At 40.9% G+C, this 17,500-nt stretch overlaps 1 protein-coding gene across 1 annotated transcript in view; it reads left to right on the top strand.

Moving 5' to 3' along the window:
- plxna4 (plexin A4) overlaps window positions 1-17,500 on the top strand; it is a 157,882-nt gene that overhangs the window by 129,868 nt on the left and 10,514 nt on the right. The window contains exons 25-27 of the mRNA XM_047803726.1: window positions 201-300; window positions 6,636-6,826; window positions 11,831-12,000. Coding sequence (XP_047659682.1) covers window positions 201-300; window positions 6,636-6,826; window positions 11,831-12,000 — 461 coding nt within the window. The remainder of the gene's footprint in view (window positions 1-200; window positions 301-6,635; window positions 6,827-11,830; window positions 12,001-17,500) is intronic.

Raw genomic sequence — 17,500 nt, 5'->3', positions numbered from 1 at the left:
AATAACAGGAACTTCTTTTGTTGTTACGTATTAAAATGGCAAATTGGTGTAATATAAGAGCAATAAAATACATGGGGACGTGCAGTCATAGGAAGTCGATAGCATTGCTATAATGTTTGTATGTGATTAAATAGTCTAGTAATTGCTACTGCTCATAAACAATAACTGTAATAAACAATAAGTTCCTTAAATTTCCGCAGGTGTCGGATAACGCACTGGTGGCCATCGTACCAAAGCAGGTCACAGCCTACAACTCCGTCAACAACTCCACCGTCTCCAGGACATCCGCTAGCAAATACGGTATGCATCCTGCGCATAATTTGTGTCAATTTGTGTTATTTGTATGTCTGCCATTGGACGCATGCTTCTGACAACATGGGGATTTTTTACAAAAGGGAACAATTCCATAGAAAGGTTAGAGCAGACTGAGTGAAATGAGAAGCGTCTCTTATCGATAACTAGCCAGACAAGCAAGAACCTGAGAGAGCTTTACATGAAGAGGGTCGGCATCACACAAAAGCAGACAAGAGGGAAAAATGAGTCTGTTTGCACTTGACTTCCCTCCTGAGACGTAGCCGTCCGACTCGTATCGTCCAGCATGCTATTGGATCCGATAAAGTAGAAGATCAAAGGGCCGGGGCAACGTGAGCACTCTGCAACACACATCAAATAGAGCATTAACAACATCTCATCTCCATAGTCTTTCACCCCCGGCTCCAAATTAGCCCTAAATGAAGGCAGAGAGGCTGCATGTGTGGCAGAGATGTTCCGGGAGGTGAGAAGGGAAAGTGAGGGAGTGGATGCTGCACATCTTTTTAGTACCTTTTTTAAATTAATTTCAAAAGAAAGGAGCTTTTTTTAAAATGAGATGAACTGGAGATGGTCTTTGAACTAACAGAGGACAAAAGACACAAAACCAAGAAAAAAAGACATGACATAATTATTCTGCCTTCCTTCAGCATCCAAACCCCTGCATGCATTTTACCAGCATGAGGCTGATGGCTGCGTGTAGAGCAGCCTTGTTTCAGGGATTTATACTGTAGGTGCATGCAGCTGCATTACCCTGTTGCATTTTGGGCACAGGGTCTGTGGGTCTCTTCTATGCTATGGGGGAAGTCGTGGCCTAATGGATAGAGAGTTTGACTCCTAACACTAAGGTTGTGGGTTTGAGTCTCGGGCCGGATATACCACGACTGAGGTGCCCTTGAGCACGGCACCGACCCCCCCAACTGCTCCCCGGGTGCCGCAGCATAAATGGCTGCCCACTGCTCCGGGTGTGTGTTCACGGTGTGTGTGTGTTCACTGCTGTGTGTGCACTTTGGATGGGTTAAATGCAAAGAACAAATTCTGAGTATGGGTCACCGTACTTAGCTGTATGTCACGTCACGTCAATTCACGTCACGTCACTAAACAATACTAAAATCTACACTAAACTATACTGCACTGTACCACAGCATATTGTACTACATTACACTACGCTACACTACATTACACTACACTACACTACACTACACTACACTACGCTATGCTACGCTACACTACATTATACAACGCTACACTACACTACACTACATTACACTACACTACATTACACTACGCTACAGTACACTACGCTACGCTGCACTACATTACACTACGCTACACTACGCTACACTACACTACACTACGCTACACTAAGCTACACTACACTACACTACGCTACACTACACTATATTACACTGTCGCTACACTAAATTACACTACGCTACACTACATTACACTACGCTACACAACACTACACTATATTACACTGTCGCTGCACTACGCTACACTACATTACACTACGCTACACTACACTACATTACACTATGCTACACTACATTACACTACACTACACTACACTACACTATATTACACTGTCGCTGCACTACGCTACACTACGCTACACTACATTACACTACGCTACACTACACTACATTACACTACGCTACACTACATTACACTACACTACATTACACTACGCTACACAACACTACACTATATTACACTGTCGCTGCACTACGCTACACTACGCTACACTACATTACACTACGCTACACTACACTACATTACACTACGCTACACTACATTACACTACACTACACTACACTACACTACACTACACTACACTACATTACACTGCGCTACACTACATTACACTACGCTACAATACACTACACTACATTACACCACGCTACACTACGCTACACTACATTACACTACACTACATTACACTACGCTACACTACACTACACTACATTACACTACGCTACACTACACTACACTACATTACACTACGCTATACTACATTACACTACTCTACACTACATTACACTACACTACACTACGCTACACTACATTACACTACGCTACACTACACTACACTACATTACACTACGCTATACTACATTACACTACACTACACTACATTACACTACATTACACTACACTACACTACATTACACTACGCTACACTACATTACACTACATTACACTACTCTACACTACATTACACTACGCTACACTACGCTACACTACATTACACTACTCTACACTACATTACACTACGCTACACTATGCTACACTACATTACACTACATTACACTACTCTACACTACATTACATTACATTACACTACACTACGCTACACTACACTACACTACATTACACTACGCTACACTAGATTACACTATGCTACACTACACTAGACTACATTACACTACGCTACACTATATTACACTACTCTACACTACACTACACTACATTACACTACGCTACACTACGCTACACTACATTACACTACACTACACTACACTACATTACACTACGCTACACCACACTACACTACACTACATTACACTACGCTATATTACATTACACTACTCTACACTACATTACACTACACTACACTACGCTACACTACATTACACTACGCTACACTACACTACACTACATTACACTACGCTATACTACATTACACTACACTACACTACATTACACTACATTACACTACACTACACTACATTACACTACGCTACACTACATTACACTACATTACACTACTCTACACTACATTACACTACGCTACACTACGCTACACTACATTACACTACTCTACACTACATTACACTACGCTACACTATGCTACACTACATTACACTACATTACACTACTCTACACTACATTACATTACATTACACTACACTGCGCTACACTACACTACACTACATTACACTACGCTACACTAGATTACACTACATTACACTACGCTACACTACATTACAGTACACTACACTACACTACATTACACTACGCTACACCACACTACACTACACTACACTACGCTACACTACATTACACTACGCTACACCACACTACGCTACACTACATTACACTACACTACACTACACTACATTACACTACGCTACACTACATTACACTATTCTACACTACGCTACATTACAGTACACTACGCTACACTACGCTACACTACATTACACTACGCTACACTACATTACACTACTCTACACTAGGCTACACTACACTACACTACACTACATTATACTACATTACACTACACTACACTACACTACATTACACTACGCTACATTACACTACATTACACTACGCTACACTACATTACACTACACTACACTACACTACATTACACTACGCTACACCACACTACACTACACTACATTACACTACGCTACACTACATTACACTATTCTACACTACGCTACATTACAGTACACTACGCTACACTACATTACACTACGCTACACTACATTACACTACATTACACTGCTCTACCCTAGGCTACACTACACTACACTACACCACTCTACACTAGGCTACACTACACTACACTACACTACATTACACTACACTACACTACATTACACTACGCTACACTACTCTACACTACATTACACTGCGCTACACTACATTACACTACACTACACTACACTACACTACATTACACTGCGCTACACTACATTACACTACACTACACTACACTACACTACACTACATTACACTACATTACACTGCGCTACACTACATTACACTACACTACACTACACTACACTACATTACACTGCGCTACACTACATTACACTACACTACACTACACTACACTACACTACACTACATTACACTGCGCTACACTACATTACACTACACTACACTACACTACACTACACTACATTACACTACATTACACTACGCTACACTACACTACACTACACTACACTACACTACATTACACTACGCTACACTACACTACACTACGCTACACTACACTACACTACACTACATTACACTACACTACACTACACTACACTACATTACACTACATTACACTACGCTACACTACACTACACTACACTACACTACATTACACTACTCTACACTACATTACATTACACTACACTACACTACACTACAGTACATTACACTGCGCTACACTACATTACACTACACTACATTACACTACATTACACTATGCTACACTACACTACACTACACTACACTACACTACACTACACTACATTACACTACTCTACACTAGGATACACTACGCTACTCTACACTACACTATACAGACAGTGTTCTGGCTATTAAAGGTCTATACTATTTTATAAAATCCAACTGTTTATGCTATATTATACTACATTATACTATACTAGGGTTTGTACACTACATTATTCTGTACTATACTATGCTATACTATGCTATACTATGCTATACTATGCTATACTATACTATGCTATACTATACTATACTATACTATACTATACTATGCTATGCTATACTATACTATGCTATACTATGCTATACGATACTACACTATGCTATACTATGCTATACTATACTATGCTATACTATGCTATACTATGCGATACTATACTATACTATACTATACTATGCTAAACTATGCTATACTATACTATACTATGCTATACTATACTATACTATACTATGCTATACTATGCTATACTATACTATACTATACTATACTATACTATACTATACTATACTATACTATACTATACTATGCTATACTATGCTATACTATACTATACTATACTATACTATGCTAAACTATGCTATACTATGCTATACTATGCTATACTATACTATACTATACTATACTATGCTATACTATGCTATACTATGCTATACTATGCTATACTATACTATACTATGCTATACTATACTATGCTATACTCTACTATACTATACTATACTATACTATACTATACTATGCTATACTATACTATGCTATACTCTACTATACTATACTATACTATACTATACTATACTATGCTATACTCTACTATACTATACTATACTATACTATACTATACTATACTATACTATACTATACTATACTATGCTATACTATGCTATACCATACTATACTATACTATACTATACTATACTATGCTATACTATGCTATACTATGCTATACTATACTATACTATGCTATACTATGCTATACTATGCTATACTATGCTATGCTGCTGTGCTGTGTGATGTACTGTTTTGCTCTATGCTATTCTTTACCATACCTACTATACTATATTACACTACAGTACATATTCTATAAAATAGTATAATCTAACATACTCTACTATACTCTCTGATGCCAAACCAAATCCTAATGGAGTCCTTTAATTTGTATTTATCTGACAAATGAACATTTTTAAAGGACATGCAGATCTTCTGTTCTTAGCATTAGCAAACTACACAACACATCTCAAGCCCACGCCAGACCTTCAAAAACCCTGCCAGGAAAATGATGCCAATAACTTCCTGGATTAAAAACATGGCAACAATATAGAATTGATGGTCTTTTTTTTATCCCGTTACATAAGTGTCAATATTAACCCCTTCATTTTAATTACATACGCATCTTCTCCTTCTTTTCCGTGTGTCCTGATTGTCCTCCATCTTTCTTTCTTTTCTTTCTTTCTCGGCTTCTTTGTCTTTTCCCTCCGCTGGTCAGGAACAGTTTTGCTGTCTCTCAGCAGAATCATTCTCTCTTGAGAAATTGATTTCTGCTGTATCTAACATGGTGAAAGCTCTGTGTGTGTGTGTGTGTGTGTGTGTGTGTGTGTGTGTGTGTGTGTGTGTGTGTGTGTGTGTGTGTGTGTGTGTGTGTGTGTGTGTGTGTTCCTTTTTTTTTCTTTACCAGATCAGGCGTTTTTGCTGATCAGTTCTTTTCACGCTGCGCAAACATTCCCTTAGCTCCCTGTCTTTTTTTTGTTTAAATGTCATGCTCACCCCTGCCACTGGTGGAGCCATAAAAATTTCATCTGCCTCGACACCTGTTCTATTGGTCGTCCGCCAGGGCGAGCAGAGAAGACATGATGAAAAATTAAGTAGCCGTACGTTCTAAAACATTCATATCCAATCTTCAACCCTGGTGTGTGCCTGGATTCGAACCACCAAGCTCCCCGGTTTAAAATAATATAAATAAATAAATAGATAGATAGATAGATAGATAGATAGATAGATAGATAGATAGATAGATAGATAGATAGATAGATAGATGACCCTTTCTTGCCATCTGGGATTTTTTTTTATTTTCTTTTGCTTTTTCCTCCAGAAAACATGATTAAATACACAGGCAGCCCAGACAGCCTGCGCTCCCGTACACCCATGATCACTCCTGACCTAGAGAGCGGAGTGAAAGTCTGGCACCTGGTGAAGAACCACGAGCACGGAGACCAGAAGGAGGGCGACCGTGGCAGCAAGATGGTCTCTGAGATTTACCTGACCAGGCTTCTGGCTACCAAGGTGAGCTTTTTCTCTCTAGCAATGAAAGATCTGAACAATCAATGAAATTGTTTTTTTTTTCTCTTGCTATTCACTTATCATTTCATCATACTGACAAAACAGCGATAAATCAGCGAGGGATAAATTCGGTTTGTGGAGTAATTTCCAGCTTTGGCATTCTGCATTATTTTTAAATCACAGATTTTCATCATTTCTGCTCATTTCAGAGAGATTGAAAGCAGCTAGCGGAGCTGAGCGCTCTGTTGACGATCATCAAAACATCAATATGTGGTTTTTTTTTCCTAATTTTTCTTTTGTTAACAAATATTCAGAAACGGTTTATTATGGAATTTTCTTGAATCGTATAAATCGGTGGAACCGGAACAGTATAAAGAAGCAAGGTGCGATCCTGGGGCTGATTTCTTTCAAGCCCCGACTGTAGATTCATGCAGCCAATCAGAACATGACTATTATAGAAAGTCATTATTGTGTGTGTCTTTAAAAGCAGAATCACATGCTAGCAGCTTCACCGATTCAAGTAAATGCTTCGGAAATTTAAAAAAAAAAAATTCTAAAAGCAGCAAAATCAAACTGTTCCACAACATAAAAAAAAAAAAAAAAAACCTGGAGGGACTGAGAAAAAGTCCAGAGAAAATGCTTAATAGCAAATTATTTAGAAATTATATTAATTGATAAATAGTTCAAACAGGAAACAGGAAAAAAACCAAAAAAAAAACATATTAAAAAGTTAAAGTTAAAATAAAATTAAATGTACAATAAAAAAAAGCAGCAAACTTTTTTTTATCCACAACATTCACAAAAAAAATAAATAAATAAAAAACTGTAGGGACTGAAAGCAAGCACAGAGAAAAGGTTTAATAGCAAATAATTTAGAAATTATATTAATTGATAAATAGTTGGTTAAGCCTCACACCTCCAGGGTTGGGGGTTCGATTCCCGCCTCCGCCTTGTGTGTGTGGAGTTTGCATGTTCTCGCCGTGCCTCGGGGGTTTCCTCCGGGTACTCCGGTTTCCTCCCCCGGTCCAAAGACATGCATGGTAGGTTGATTGGCATCTCTGGAAAAATGTCTGTAGTGTGTGAGTGTGTGAGTGGCACTCCGTCCAGGGTGTATCCTGCCCGATGATGCCTGAGATAGGCACAAGCTCCCCGTAACCCGTGGTAGTTCGTATAAGCGGTAGAAAATGAATGAATGATAAATAGTCAAACAGGAAAAACATATACAGTGAACTGAGTAATAAATCCACTGAGTAATGAGTAAGAATTTGAATCAGGCAGGAGTCAAGTCAAGCAGGAGCCAGAATTTCAAAATAAGAGTACTTAGCAGAAAGGATTTGTGTCACAGCAACAATAAGCCTTTAGATTTGATCTCTGATCGGCACTGATATTTTCTGATATTCTCGTCTTTATCGTCACCGAGCAATCACATGAGCTGGATTATTTACTCTACTCTTTTTTTTAATACCCTTGGTAGGGAAAGGAAAAGTAGACGAGTATAAATACACAAAAGGGCAGAAAGGACAGTGATGTTTTTTTTAATCAGAATTTCTCGTGATCATAATTTTTGCTATCTGGAGGAAGGTTAATGTCTCCATGTGGGTGTGTAATAGCTTTTCCCCCGATCCTTCTTATTATACTGAAATAATTCTATAATCGAATAGAATTTATAGAATTCAATCCCCAGCACATAGCGGAACGGTTTCCATACTGAGAAACGTTACAGATATTAGATTTCAGAGTCTTTCTGCCATTTAATGTAAATCTTTAACTCGTTTCCCAAGTCTGTACTAAATGGAATAGATGCGAGATAATTAGCTAGAAATCCTTTTTATTTTTAAACACTTGATATGATCGATAGTGTGCAGGAAACAGGAGGAGGAGGAGGAGGAGGAGGAGGAGGAGGAGGAGGATTTTTCTTGTTTGCTGTGACAAAGAGAGAGAGAGAGTGTGTGAGAAAGGGAGAGAGAGAAAGAGAGAGAGAGAGAGAGAGTGTGTGTGTGTGTGAGAGAGAGAGAGAGAGAGAGAGAGAGAGAGAGAGAAAGGGAGAGAGGGAGAGAGAGAGAGAGATATGAAAGCGAAGAGAGAGAGATAGCGATAATTTGTTTTGTGTTTTGTGTTTGTGTTGTGTGTGTGTGTAGTTTGTTTTTGTTTTGTTTTTTGTGGTGTAGTGTGCGTGGCGTGAGTGTGAGCGCGAGCGCGAGAGCGAGAGAGAGAGAGCGAGAGAGAGAGCAGGGAGAGCGAGCGCGACCTGTGTGTGTGTGTGTGTTGTGTGTGTGGTGTTTGTGTTTGTGTGTGCGTGCGCGCGCGAGCGCCCCGCGCGCGCGCGCGATCGCGCGCGCACGGCGCGTTGCGAGCGCGCGCGGGAGAGCGACGAGCCTGTTGTGTGTGATTTTGTGTGTGTTTGTGGGTGTTGTTGTGTGTGTGTGTGAGTGAGTGAGTGTAGCGAGAGAGTAGAGAGAGCAGAGCGAGAGCGACGCGCGCGCGCGCAGCGGGCCTCGCTATACGAGTCGCACGCGCGCGCGGTGTTGTGTTTTGTTTGTGTTTGGTGTGTTTGTGTGTGGTGTGTGTGTTTTTGTGTTTGTTGTTGTGTGTGTGTGTGTGTCGTGGGCGACGCGAGCGCGCCGCTCGCGCGCGACGCGCGATGCGCTCGCGCGCGCGTGTGCGCAGCTGCGCGCGACTCGCGCGCTCGCGACCCGCGCGACGCGCGCGCGCATGTTGTGTGTGTGTGTGTGTGTGTGTGTGTGTGTGTGTGTGTGTGTGTGTGTGGCTCCATCATCTGTCATTCTCATGTTCCTTGTGCCAATAAGCACCTCGGCGAAACTCACTCGAATCCAACACATACATTTCTCTGAATGCCAGACAAATCACCAGCGCCCGTCTGATTCCCTGCCCAGCGTGTGGGCCGCGTCTCATCGCTCAGATGGATTGTTTTTTGTTTAATAACAAGTTTATTATGCCACCAGTTCTCTCCGTTGGAAAAAAAAAATGATTGGTATGACAGTGCTATAATTGACTGTTTTCTTTCTCACTCCTCCACTAAACACCTTCAGTCTTCCTCGAGCGCTACGTATTCGGTCCTAAATAAAGAAGCGTAGAGAGTTAATATCGCTCGCTTAAGTCTTTCCACACGTTTATTTACCCCCTACCTCTTTAATCCTTTCCTTGCTGTGTATGTCTCTCGCTTTCATACTTTCCCTCTCTCTCTCTCTCTCTCTCTCTCTCTCTCTCTCTCTCTCTCTCTATTTATTTATTTATTTTTACTTCTTTGTATGTATTTAAACCGTATAATTGAAAAGAGAAATTGAAAAATTGTCACCAGGTCACTTTTTTGCACATCCGCCTGTCCGGCTCTGATTAGCATGCTCATTTTTTTTTTTTTTTTAAAGTATCTTTAAAGTGGAAGCAAATATCCACACCGGCTCCCCGTCGAGTAATGATGATGTCAGTCATCACAGTTTGTCAGAAGCCTTTAATGTGGAAAGTGGGAAATAAGTATTTTGGTCTTGGTAGGGAAAAGATAAGCTGTCAGGAATGTAGGATGCAGCAGAATAACTGCTGAGATGGTCAATGAACAAGGTTGTTTTTTTTATTATGATGTTTTGCTTATTCCCAGTCCTTTCTCTAGCAAAGTAGGATTTTCGCTACTCGTAAGCTAAGCTTTCTGATTTCATTTCCTTTTTTATTTTCTCTCTTCCCTCTTTACCCCATCCTCGCTCCCTTTGGGGTTTTTTTTGTTGTTGTTGTTGTTGTTTTTTACAGCGTCACATCCTTTTGCTTCACGTAAGTGGATTAGATTCCTCTAGATCTTCGTCACGTGTCCTACAAAGTTGACAACATTAAATGAAATTACAGGTCATTGGAGCAGCGTAGGCTGTAATCCAGCTGCATAAAGAGGCTTAGGCAGATTTGCCACCTGTTCCTTGATGGTATTAAAGGTGATGTGTGCAAAAAAAAAAAAATCAAATCCCTGGAGAGAGTGACATCACTACATCTCATAACGCTCTTAATAACTTCTTCCTGTACTCATAATGCATTATATCTTAAATGGGACCTAATGTCAGGTTACATAACGTAATGCCAAAGATTCTAAATAAATGATTATATAAACCTCAAACCTTCTATGATGTCTGCATTCATAATGCATAAGAAATGCATAAGCATAAGCAGCTAACACTATCATAATATCACTTAATAATGTTTGCCATATCGCTATAATTACATGCCTAACATGGGGGCTTAAGTCTTGCACTTTGACCTGTAGTTATAACCTGTAATGACCTGTCGTGAGGCTCTATTTTTAGTTGAAATACTTTCAGTAAAAAGTATGGAATGGAGTCACATTTTGAGAATCCATTGAGGTGAATGTTATAATGCATTATGGCTTGCGAAACAGATGGTAAAGTATACTGAAGCTTGTGTTATAATGCATTATAACAGAAGACTATGGCGGATTTTATAATGCTTCTGTAAGCTGGTGATCATGCTGTCATGTGTACAGGGTATTGTACTGTATACCTCACAGATACATGGTATAACGCATTATAATGCTTGTACTGTATATGCTCATATGTTTTATATGTGTCTACAGAGTCTATATGAATAAATAAGTAAATAAATAAACGAGTTTGTCAGGAGCTACTGGGACAGTTCCCTGTCTGACCACTAGAGGGGGTGTTTCATCATAGCCTGCTTAGTTTGTCCTTATTGTCCCCATATTGTTGTGCCACGCCCCAGTATTTTTGTATTTCCGCCATTTCACCTGTTTCCCGGTTACCCTGATGTTCTGCCCGTCATGTCATGACATCATGTTCGAGCAGTAGGGTCTGTTCAGGCTCCAGTGTCATAGTTACGTTTCTGTCCTGTTTGTTTCCTCAGTCGTGTTTTTATTTATTTATATATTTCATCCTGCACGTGAGTCTGATTTTCGGTACACACGTGATCGATCCCTGCTTCAGACAACATTTCACGGTTTAATAAAAGTGCTTTGCTGTGGTTGTGGCTTCACAGGGCACGCTGCAGAAGTTTGTAGACGACCTCTTTGAGACCATCTTCAGCACGGCACACAGAGGAAGCGCGCTCCCCCTCGCCATTAAGTACATGTTTGACTTCCTGGACGAGCAAGCTGACAAGCACAGCATCCACGACCCTCACGTACGGCACACATGGAAAAGCAACTGGTGAGTGAATCACACACACACACACACACACACACACACACACACACACACACACACACACACTTGCACTTGTCAACTCACCCGTCGCTATGACGACGTACGAACAGAATCAATAAGGTCTGGCTCGAAATTAATTTCAACCCTATCAATTTATTTCGATTCTTCTAGTGTAAGAGTCAAGGGGAGAGAGAGAAAGAGAGGGGGAGAGGGGAAGAGGGGGGGGAGAGAGAGAGGAAGAGAGAGAGGGAGAGAGAGGGAGAGAGAGACAGAGAGAGAGAGACAGAGAGACAGAGAGAGACAGAGAGAGAGTGTGTGAGAGAGAGACACTGAGAGAGAGAGAGAGAGAGAGAGAGAGAGAGAGAGAGAGAGAGAGACAGAGAGAGAGAGTGTGAGAGAGAGACACTGAGAGAGAGAGAGAGAGACAGAGAGAGAGAGTGGCTAGAGAGAGAGACACAGAGAGAGAGTGTGTGTGTGTGAGAGAGAGAGAGAGAGAGAGAGAGAGAGAGAGAGAGAGAGAGAGAGAGAGAGAGATATAGAGAGAACCAGAGATATGATAGAGATAGATGAGATACATCGAGAGACAGAGATAGAAGGAGTGGTGTGTGAGAAGAGAGACACAACTGAGAGTAGATAGAGACAGAGAGAGATATAGAGAGATAGAGAGAGAGAGAGAGGACATAGAGATAGACCAGAGAGAGAGAGTGTGAGTAAGAGTAGAGACCGACTGAGAGAGAGAGAGAGAGACAGAGAGAGAGAGTGGCTAGAGAGATGCGACATCGAGAGAGAGTCTGTGTGTGTGTGAGAGAGAGAGAGAGAGAGAGAGATAGAGAGAAGAGAGAGAGAGATAGAGAGAGAGAGCGAGAGAGTGTGCTAGAGAGATAGTACACGAGATGAGAGTGTTGTGTGTATGTGTTGAATAGATATGCTAGAGATAGAGGAGAGAGATCTGAAGTCAGAGATAGATATAGAGATACCACATAGTAGACAGAGACTACGCAGACAGAGAGAGACATAGAGATAGACTCTATGATACATAGATAGATAAGTCTATCGTACACGTAGAGAGGATACGTGGCTACAGAGAGAGCGATGGTGTGTGTGATAGAGAGCTAGAATCTGAGATGAGCATATCGTAGATAGATCTAGAGGAGAGAGAGAGGATAGAGATGTTGAGTCCCTTTTTATAAAAATAAGGTATTCATTATTATGATTTCTGTTTATAAGAATAAAAAATAGGAAAAGGGAAAAAGATGTATAAACCTAACATCATTTAGGATGAACTTTCCATGTTTGCTCAGTTTTATGCGGCCCTAAAACGAATTTGCCTCTTGCTCAGTTTTTAAAAATTTTTATTTAAATGAATGGCCCAAAAATTTAATGGCCCTAATTTCCCCTGTCCTCAGAAAGAAGGATGATCACGTCCATTTGCTTAGTTTTTATGGCCCTACTAATTTTCCTGGTCCTTTTTCCTGTCCCAGTTTCATCATTGGCTGATTTGTGAGGGCCCCACAGTAACAAAACCTGACTAGATGTAAAACCAAAAACAACCTTAATAAATGCAATCGTTCTTATCTTACAACATTAACACACATTATTAGCAGGAATGATCATTTTTAATATACTTTTCTTACAAACAACACCCTTTGTCCTGCTCTCCATCAGCCCTAATCAATAAATGCTGCGCTGTTTGCTGGTCTGTCTTTTTTATATCGTGGGGCGGTACTATCGTTTGCGTCTGTGCGCTATGCTTCCTTTTACTACGTCAAACCAACCCCCCCCATACCGCTCACGAAACCCCTACTTTCCTATACATCCAGAATCACCTTAGACCCCTTCGAACCAATGACCAAAAACGCGCCCAAACAGGGAAAAAGGGGGGGGGAAAGAAGGGGGGGGACGGAGTGGGCCTTTGACCCACGCGGGGTAGGGGGGGGGGGTGGCGCCACGGGCCCTACCGTAACCTCCCTAAAACGCCCCCGCTCCCGGCCAAAAACCTACCCCCCTATCATCCTCTCGCGCAGAGGGGGGGGAGAGGGGAGTAGGGAGGGAGAAAGGACCCCCTCTATTCCACATTCCCCTCCTCCTTCCAGGTTTTTTGGGGATTTTATTAGCTAATGTTATGGAATTGGTTTCGTAGGTCAGGGAAATTTTTTTCTGTTTTATTTGTTGATGGTTAGTTTTGGTTGTTGATTTGGTGTTGTGTTTTTTTGGGTATTTTTTTTTTTGAGGAAGGGGGATTTGTTTTGATTTTTTTTATTTTGGTTTTGTTTTCATTGTGTCCGGGAAGGCAGAAAACAGCGGGGAACCACAGACAAAAATCAGCGGAATTTATTTGTTATTTTTGTGTATTTTTTATTTATTTTGTTATGTTTTTTTTGCTGTTTTTGTGTGTTTGTGGTTTATTTTTAGGGTTATTTATTTTTGTTTTTATTTTTTTTTTTTGTTTACGTTTTTTTTTTTTTTTTTTTGGGTTTAGTTAGTTATTTGGTTTTTTGTGGGATTTTGGGTGTTCTTATCCCTTTTTGTTGTTTTTTTTTTTGTGGATATTTTTTTGGTTTTTTGCTGAATCTAATGTTCTCCTCACAGCGGGGGGGGGGGGAGAAAAGAGCTCCATCTTTAGCTTCTGCAAAACAACAGACTCAGCCTGTTTTCATCTTCAGAGTGAAATATGTTGCTGTCTTCCAGGCCATTAAAGCAAACATTTCGCCCCAGAACGCTAACGTGACTAACAGTCAGTGCCAGATAATTAGTTAGCATGCACACGTTTCACTAAAACTAAACGGCTAATCGTTTTTTAAATTAATAAATGTAATATTTTTAGACCGCTGGATCGCTGACCGGCTCGAACCGGTCGGACGTCTGCTGCAGTCAGATATCCTGCCGGCATGAACAAGCAAAATTATATTAAACTATACTGTGTGGAATTAACTACAGATAACGGACCATTACACCGTATTAATAGCCGACAGCAGTCTCTCAGTAGATGTGTGCAAATGTTTACGCACCCCAATGGATTTCAAATGATTGTTCTCTATACATATATGTAATATTTTTCGGAACAGAGGTAATGTACAAAGGCGAATCGTTTCCATTCCAAATCCATCGGGGTGTGCAAACTTTTGCACTCATTTCAACAGTACTCTACAGGTGAGTGCGGACGTTTGGGTTTTGATTGTACGGTGTGTATATATATATATACAGATCGATCTCGTTTTTTAAACCTCTACTATGGTGCGCAAACTTTTCACTTATAAGTATAACACTGTACAGTTGAAGGCAAAGTTTGTGCACCCCATCAGATTGTGAGTGCATTTTGTGTGCAGGAAATTTTTGTATTTAACCTAAAATAGAGGAACATGCGTGCAATCCTTTCCGTTCAGAATCCATCGGGGTGCGCAGACTTTTGCCCCGACATGTAAATTTGTGAGTGTAAAAGTTTGCACACCCCAATAGATTCTGAATGAAGATAATTGTACATATGTGCCAGTATTTGTGAGCATATTTCATGGTCATATAACATTTGTTTAATGTTTGCATAGAAAGGATTAAAAAACAAACTAAATGTACGTCTGTCGTATTTATTCATAAAGAGAAATTTGCAGGAAAAAAAGTCTTGGAAAAACTAAAAAAAAAAAAATTATTCATATGGATTTCCTTTCAGGTTCTAGGTTTTTCCTTTCAGGTTCTAGGTGTTCTTCCAAAATCCGGTGGATTGATGACTCTAAATTGTCCTTAAGTGTGAATGAATGTGTGTGTGTGTGTGTGTGTGTGTGTGTGTGTGTGTGTGTGTGTGTGTGTGTGTGTGTGTGTGTGTGTGTGTGTGTACATGCAGTGCTCAGGACTCACTCATCTCGAGAAGAAGAATGAATGATGAAGGAAAACCTGTGGAATCTCACACACTAAATGTCAGCTCTATAAATTATATTCCTGCAGGACGTCTTCTTCATTTTGTCCTAAGGTTATGGAAACATTTGCCAGATCGCAGCAACGTGCGAGGCAAACAGAGTGCCAAGTTCAACTCTTTTCCTAACTATTTAAAATCCACCGGCGGGTGGTGTGGAGGGGTTGGACGGGGAGCGGGGGGATTAGGGCACAAACAATTGGACTTATGTGCCCTGATCAGTAACTTTGTAGAATAATTTCTACGATCTCCACATTGCACTACAACACACACAGATTCCACTCACGTTATAATAATAGATTACAGTGAAGTCTAAAAATGATAGAAATTTCCCAGAGTTTCTATGTGGAATCATCCAGAAATCTTCTTTTATTCAGCCATGATTTTGTCACAATGTTGTAGACGTGGGCTTGAGAATGTTTCTCTCTCTCTCTCTATCTCTCATCTCTCCTCTCTCTCTCTCTCTCTCTCTCTCCTCTCTCTCTTCTGCGCACTCATCACCGCATCCACTTTACTGCAGTGTCCTTTCTTATTCCCCTCGTTCTTTTCCCTGTTGCCTATGACACAGCGCTGCCTGGAAATTATGAGCACACCTGCAAACAGGAGCGCGACACTGACCCCCACCTCTTTCCATCCCACACACAACACACACACCACACACACACACACACACACACACACACAGAGGCGCACCTACCTGGATCATTCCATTCACTTTAGTGCAAATAGGCCGGGGATAAAGCAAGCTTGTATATGTTTATTGCTTTAGACAGGCACAAAAGGGGCAGGGCAGCCAGCAGATACAAACAAGCCAATATGATTCTGTCGTCAGTAACGTGCCCCTCACCCCAGGCGTGCCGCCTCACCTCTGAGGAAACAGCAGGACCTCTGCTCCCCCTATTATACTCACACACATTTTGGTTTGTTGTTTTACTCGACTGGACACGCAGTTCTCACGAGCAGAAGTCCCAGCTTCTCGGTTGTTTATGCTAAACTACAAATGTGGGATGTTAAATCCTGTGTATGAGGGTTCAGTGCGGTATGTTGCATGTAAGGACTGGCGTCAAAGTCCCAGAACCACCAATCTGTCACTGTTGGCCTTGAGCCTCTCTGTCCAAGGCGCTGCATCATAGCTGCCCCCTGAGCTCCTGACTAACTAACTTCCTAAAGTGTGGTACATGAAGAAACACACATTTCCAATGTGCTTGTAATGTGTATATAGAATAAAGGCTTCTCTAAAAAGGATTCAAAAGCCGCTGATACACGACCTGTAAATATCCTCGAAACGTAAACGTCCCTTTCCATCACCGATTTCCATCGAGCGACAAGATGTTTAACGATCTCATGTACAGCGATATTAAGCGTAACGCTGCCGTCAGGCCGTCATGAGCCTTGTCTCAAAACAGGAAACCTGAGCTCACACTCAAACCTACTCAATACAAAGTCCACACGTTCTAAGGAAACTTCTGTTAGATTTGAAGACCCACATGAGAAGGGTTTGATGTTTAAACAGCTTCACACGGTCCAACCCCTGACCCCACTGTGTCCTTTGGTAGCTTTCATTCCCTGCTCAACGTCCCACGAGAAAGAAGACGTTTT

This window comes from Tachysurus fulvidraco, chromosome 19 (assembly GCF_022655615.1).
Source record: "Tachysurus fulvidraco isolate hzauxx_2018 chromosome 19, HZAU_PFXX_2.0, whole genome shotgun sequence".
NCBI lineage: Eukaryota > Metazoa > Chordata > Actinopteri > Siluriformes > Bagridae > Tachysurus > Tachysurus fulvidraco.
This window is presented reverse-complemented; position numbering and strand designations above follow the sequence as displayed.